General features: G+C 41.8%; 1 protein-coding gene across 1 annotated transcript in view; it reads right to left on the bottom strand.

Annotated features, from left to right (window-relative positions):
* FSIP1 (fibrous sheath interacting protein 1) overlaps positions 1-7222 on the bottom strand; it is a 200548-nt gene that overhangs the window by 146528 nt on the left and 46798 nt on the right. Inside the window, exon 6 of the mRNA XM_006831904.1 lies at positions 1300-1458. Within this exon, the coding sequence (XP_006831967.1) occupies positions 1300-1458 (159 nt within the window). The remainder of the gene's footprint in view (positions 1-1299; positions 1459-7222) is intronic.

The following is a 7222-nucleotide window of genomic DNA, read 5'->3' as shown; positions in this document are numbered from 1 at the left end:
ATACTGATAAATAAGGGTCTCAAAAGACAAATGAATGCTGTATCAATTTTCCTTCCTCTAGTCTCTCCTGATTATGATCAAGAATTGACTTAAATCCTAGAGCTGTAAGAAGACTGAAATAAAAACACCCTCAGTATCTCCACCTCAGCTGCAGTACAGTGAATTACTTCCTATGACTCTTGTATTGATAGTCTTCGTAACTCCAACCAAACAACTTTGGTCCCTGATGGGTCTGGGTAAGAGAAGGGGAGAGAAGGTGTTGATAGGATTATATGATCCAGTTATGTGCGATTGTTATCAGGGTTAATAGTGAAAACTTGGAACTCTAATGGGAGTGGTGTGGCGCTGTGGCTCAGCATTGGACTGAGAACCACAAGGTCGGCAGTTCAAAGCTATCAGCTGCTCCTTGGAAACCCTATACAGAATCGCTATGAGTCACGACCAACTTGACAGCACTTAACAACAACAACATAGGTATAAAATGAGCCATCTCAGAAGCAGGAAGGGGGCTCTCACTACCATCACAGAAGAGTCAGGAGATCCCTGTACGTTGAACCTCCTAAACTCAGAGACAGAAAGCTGTGACACTGAAGAAGTAGCAGAGGAGAAGCAGCAGCTGGCCAAGAGCCTGAGCACCAACCAGAGTGCGCCCCAGCCCACAGAGCAAGGAAAGCTAAGTGTCTTTGGGCAGGAGGCTCACTTGTAGAGTGGGGTGCCTCCAGGCACTTCACTAGGGAGCTGGGTTTGCTGACCCACAGATCTAGAGCTTAGCATCTTTGGGATGAGGTTTATAGGGTAGTTGAGTGCCCTTTGAGCATTTATTAGCTGCCCTAAAAGAGCACTGTAACATTGCCAGAGCAGGACAGAGGCCAGCCAAGGGACCAAGGGCCAGAGAAAAGGCCTGCCTGTGAGCAGACAAGAGGAGATGCTGTCCTGATTGGAGGAAGTATGCCTGAACATTGTAACCTGTTAACGTCCGCAATAAAGCCCATGGCTGTGAGCATGGTGTCTGAGTTCTGTGTTGTCAATGAACCTAGCTGAGTAGAGTGTTGTGGGAGGGATAGTTGGTGCCACATGTTTTACACCAGTGAGCTACCAACCGAGAGAAAATTGAGTAGAAGTGGATGTAACCAAAGGAAAATACATACTTCTATGAAAACAATCATTACCATTTGTAGTCATGCAGGGGGGAAAAAGCTGTTGGGAAGAGACCTCATCAGTTAACAAGCAAATTGTCAAGTTTTATGAACTGGCATTAGCACACATAAACTTGAACAGTCTATGTACTCTGAAATATACCTGATTATCTTGGTTTTCAAATCTCGAAGGAAAACTGGAAATTGTTGGAGAGGCTGCGAAGAGTTTTTGGAGTTTTGTCTCAATTTCAGCAAGCTGCTGATGCTCTGCAGTGGCCAGCATGTATCCTTCTCCTGGGACCAGCCAGCCAGTGGGGTCACCCTGAGAGGAAACAACAGTCACCAGGTCATTCCCATTCTATAGACTGCTAAGTCAATGTTCAGGACTTCCCCCAAACAACCAAGCAGAATTCGTACTGGGATCGTGAAACAATAAAATTAACTAGCATATGGTTTATCTATCTGCCAACCCTGGATAAAGTGTTCTTTTACTTTCTGCTGATTTCCTCTTCTTCCTCTACTCCCTCACCCCAACTCTGTGAAGTAAACCCCACAGTCGGGTTCTCGAAACATTTTTTTTTCTCTTCCATAAAAAACATTTTGTGTGATATGTTGAATAGTAAAAAATCTGGTTTTGCCTTCCAATGGTCCTGATATTTTCAAACTATGTCTCTGAAACGTAACAAAGGGTCTATAAGTTCTGTTGCTAGGATTTCATGAAATTACTTGGTCATCTAACACCGTGTTCAATTAACAACAGCTTCATATTGTCTTTTAAATTTTCTAACAATCATAAAGATGGCACAGGACCGGGCAACATTTCATTCTGTCGTGCATAAAGTCGCCATGAGTCAGCATCACCTCAATGGCAAGTAACACCACCAAATAATAATCATTCCAAGAAAAACACTCAAACTGAATGCCAACTGTGCATAGGTATTTCACTGGGCACTGATGATTCAATAAGAAAGAATCACACAGAGTTCTGCTTTTAAGCATTCTCAGTCTTTTGGCAGAGATCATTGTAATTAGGTGTGAAGGATGCCAGTAGACCCAGGGCACCTTGGGAACTAGGGAAGAAGGTCAATTAAGCTCTGTGGATAAGAGAGGCTTCCTGAAAAACTTCGTATCTCTTTCCCTTTACCCTTCAACCTCTCTTTCTGCTGAAAAATGGACACACTGCCTGCAGATATGCCTGCAGCAATCTCAGACCCTAAAGACAAATGTCTCACTAAGGACACCACTGCCGTCAAGACAATTCCAACTCATAGCGACCTTTCTATAAAGGGTTTCCAAGACTGTAAATCTTTATGGGAACACACAGCTTCATTTTTATACCATGGGACAGCTGGTAGGTTTGAATTACCAACTTTGCAGTTAGCAGCCCAACACCTAATCCATAGCTCCTTTGCACTAAAGCCCACAAGGACTCCTTTGCTCTAAGGTCATGAAGCAGGAAAACAAATGGGTACTTGCTCACACTGGGGTTTTTTTTACTGAGAAAAATTAACCCCTTGTTTAAGATACTTTATCAAATTTTCTTACTTGTACCCAATCATATTCTCAACAGATTTACCATTTCACAGGTGTCCTGTGTGGTTCTGTGTGCTAATGCATCAGACTACAAAGTCGCTTGAACTGCAAGGTTGGTGGTTCAAGCTCACCAGCTTCTCCTTGGATGAACTATACAGGTCACTATGGGTTGGAATCAACTCCATGGCACTTAACAACAACAACAGGTATCCCAAAAGGAGAGAAGACAGATAATGGAGAAGACAATCTCCTAAACTAAGGAAATATTTAAACCTTCCAATAAAAAGATTCTACAAGGTAGCAAAAAAACCAAAAGGGTTTTTAAAGACAAATATTCTGAAAAATTTGGTGAATGTTAAAAATAAAGAGGAAATTATACATGCTTCTGTAAAGAAAGAGTTTTGCTTCTGAAATTTAGTTACTGCCCAAGTCATAATTCAAATAGGGACAAATTGACCAACTTTTTTGATATGCAGACACTCGGTAATTATTCCACATACCATCATTTGTTATACTGAAGTTCTCTGACTAGGAAGGGACTGCCTGGGCAATCCTGCCAGCCCCTTTGTTGTTCTTATTGTTGTTGTTAGGTGCCATCGAGTCAGTACCGACTCATAGTGACCCTATGCACAACAGAACCAAACACTGCCCGGTCCTGGGCCAAGCTCACAATTGTTGCCATGCTTGAGCCCATTGCTGATGCCATTTTGCCAATCCATCTCGCTGGGGGTCTTCCTCTTTTTCTCTGACCCTCCACCTTACCAAACAGGATCTCCTTCTCCAGCGACTGGTTCCTCCTAACAATATGTCTGAAGTATGAGAGATGAAGTTTGGTCATCCTGGCCTCCAAGGAGCACTCTGGCTACATTTCTTCCAACACAAATTTGTTTGTTCTTTTGGTAGCCAATGGCACCTTCAATAATCTCCTCCAACACCATAACTCAAAAGCATCGATTCTTCTACAGTCTTCCTTATTCCCTGACCAGCTTTCGCATGCATATGAGGTTACTGAAAATACCATGGCTTGGGTCAGGTGCACCTTAGTCCTCAAGCTGACATCTTTGCTCTTCAACACTTTAAAAAGGTCTTGTGCAGCAGATTTGCCTAATGCAATACGTCATTTGATTTCTTGACTGCTGCTTCCATGAGTGTTGATAGTTGATCCAAGAAGAATGAAGTCCTTGACAACTTCAATCTTTTCTCCGTTGCTGGTGTTAAGTGCCATCAAGTCAGCTCTGATTCATATGGGCCCTGTGTAGGGTTTCCAAGGAGTGGCTGGCGTGTTTGAACTGCTGACCTTGTGGTTCAAACTGACCTTGCAGTTCAGTGCATTATCCTACAGCACCACACCAGGACTCCAGGGGCTTGAATGTTGTTAATAATGTTGTTGTTGTTGTTGTTGTTGTTAAGTGTTTTCAAGTCTGTTCCAACCCATAGCAACCCTGTATAGGATTTCCAAGGAGCAATTGGTGAGCTTGAACCACTGATGCTGTGGTTCAAACTGACTTTGCAATCCAGCGAGCGCATTAACCCACAGCACCACACAAGGACTCCTAGGGCTTTAATACAGGGCATAAACACACTGTCAGACATTATTAAGAACACACAAACAGCAGAAAACAAAAGAGGGGGCTGAGAGCTCCTAAAAATTACAAACTTCTGTACAACAAAAAATTTCACCCAAAAACTAAAATGGGAACTCACTGACTGGGAAAAAGTTTTTTTTCCAATGGTAAATCAGACAAGGCACTAATCTCAAAAATCTATAGAAAACTATAACAACTCTACAAGAGAAAGGCAACCCAGTTAAAAAATGGGTACAGCACATGAACAGACACTTCATCAAGGAAGACATTCAGGCAGACAACAAACATATGAAGAAATGTTCACTATCATTAGTCATTGTTGTTGTTATTAAGTGTCATCAGGTCAGTTCCAAATCCATAGTGACCCTGTACAGCGTTTCCGAGGAGCAGCTGGTGAGCTTCAACCACTGACCTCGTAGTTCAAACTGACTTTGAAGCCCAGCGCATTAACCCATAGCGCCACACCAGGACACCATTAGCCATTAGAGAGAAGCAAATCAAAATAACAATGAGATATCATCTCACCCTAACATTAGTACTAAAGTTAAACACACACACACACACACAACACAAAAAATGCTGACAAAGGTGTGGAGAGACCGGGACCCTGCTACACTGATGGTGGGATTCTAAAATGGTTCAACCACTGTAGAAAATAGTATGGCACTTCCTCAGAAAGTTGGACAAATACCGTATGACCCAGCGATCCCTCTACTTGGTATATATCCATAAGAAATAAAGTAAGAGCCAGGACTCAAGTAGATAGATGCACATTAATGTCCACTGCAGCACTGTTCACAATATCAGAAAGATGGAGACAGCCTAAGTGCCCATCAATGGAAGAATGGATAAACAAACTTTGGTATATACACACAATAGAATACTATGCAATGTTGAAGAATAACAATGAATCTGCAAAACACCAGTAACATGGAAGAACCTGAAGGACATTATGCTGAGTGAAATTAGTCAATCACAAAAGGATAAATATTATATGAAACCACTATAGTAAGAACTCAAGAAAAGGTTTTCATAGTAAAAAAAAAACATTCTTTGATGGTTACCAGGGGTGGGAGGGAAGGGAGAATAATTCACTGGCTAGAGGGCAAATCCACTGTCCTAAACCTCTTTAAAGTGTTGAAGAGCAAAGACGTCAGTTTGAGGACTAAGGTATGTCTGACCCAAGCCATGGTATTTTCAGTAACCTCATATGCATACGAAAGCTGGACAGTGAATAAGGAAGGCTGTAGAAGAATTGATGTATTTGAGTTATGGTATTAGAGGAGAATATTAAAAGTACCATGGGCTGCTAAAACAATAAACAGATCTGTGTTGGAAGAAGTACAGTCAGAATGTTCCTTGGAAGCTAGGATGGCCAGACTTCATCTCTCATACTTTGGTCATAGTATCAGGAGGGACTAGTCCCTGGAGAAGGATACCATGTTTGGTAAAGTGGAGGATTAGATAAAAAGAAGGAGACACTCAATGAGATGGAGTAGCACTGTGGTGGCAGCAATGGGCTCAGGTTTAGCAACAATTGTGGGATTAGCAGGGGGACTGGGCAGTGTTTCATTCTGTTGTGCATAGGGTCACTATGAGTCGGTGGCAATTCGATGGCACCTAACAATAACTACAGAGGGTAGACACATGTCATTAGGGTGATGGGGTGGGCAATATATAAGAAGGGGGAGGGTAATGTACAAGAAGACACTGAAAGGTATATAGGGCTACAGGGAATAGAGATAAATAGTGATATATGGACAACCTTGGAACAGCAATGCTCTGTGGGTAGATACATGGACAGAGACACAGGCTGAATGTGTATGGGAGGGAGAGTGGGAGCATACCCACAAATAAGAGCTTGAAAAAGGATATTTGTACATGGGTATTTACATTTCAAATCAGCAAAACAACTAAGAATGGTAGAACACACAGGAGACAAAATGAGGAAAACTTCTTAGATATTATCAAACATCTTAAGGCAATGAGTTGATGAGTCTGGTAGCTCAGGACCATAGTCTCAGAGGACACCATGGTCAACTGGCATAGCATAGTCCACAAAGACAAAGACTTTGGTGAGTAGCATCTGGGATCTTAAAAGCTCATAACTGGCCATCTATTGGTCTCTCATTGTGCAGAAGAAAGGAGGGTGATGAGAGTTAAAGAAGCTTGGAACCAATTAATCCAATAGACTAACTGAACATATGAACATCAATCTCCACAACTCTAAGACCGGAAGAACTAGATGGTGCCCAGCTAACACTACCAATGACTCTGAAAGGGATCACAATAGAAAGTCTCAAATAGACTTGGAGAATATGTAGAACAAGACTCAAAATTATTAATTAAAAAAATAAGATCAGGCTCACTGGTCAGAAAGAGACTAGAAGGGCATGAGGTTATGGCCCTCAACCACCCTTCAGTTCTGGAAAGGAACTCAACCTCGTGGCCTAATTTTAAGCCAAGCAGTAGCTAGATACAGAGGGAGGACAACAACACTAGTCAGGTATGTTCTGTATGGAATGGTCAATCATTTAAAATTAAAAGGACAACATTTACTTAAGGACAAAGTTGAGAAGGGCTGGGAAGGTGGGTGGAATGGAAATCGTACCACAGGTTAGAAGCGGGATAACTGCCACGTCATGGAGGGACGGCCGTCAATGAAATGAAACAAAATGGATGATTTAGTGAATGTAAAACAGATGATCTTATTTGTAATTCACACAAAAAAATATTTTTTATAAAAAAAGATACTTATTTTCCGCAAATTTTTTAAACTTTTTATTGTGAATTGAATTTCATCTCAATGACTTCAATCCCTTCAACGAAACATCACTTATTCCACCTCTTCCCTGTGTTGCCTGTTTTCACTCCTCCTTTCCCAACCCTTCTGAACTTTGTACTTGGGTAAATGCTGCCCTTTTGATCTCAAGTGGCCAACGATTCCATGGTGTGTGTATCTGACTT

Source organism: Chrysochloris asiatica, unplaced genomic scaffold (assembly GCF_000296735.1).
Source record: "Chrysochloris asiatica unplaced genomic scaffold, ChrAsi1.0 scaffold00004, whole genome shotgun sequence".
Classification (NCBI taxonomy): domain Eukaryota; kingdom Metazoa; phylum Chordata; class Mammalia; order Afrosoricida; family Chrysochloridae; genus Chrysochloris; species Chrysochloris asiatica.
Note: the sequence above shows the minus strand (reverse complement) of the source record. Positions and strands in the feature narration are given on the sequence as shown.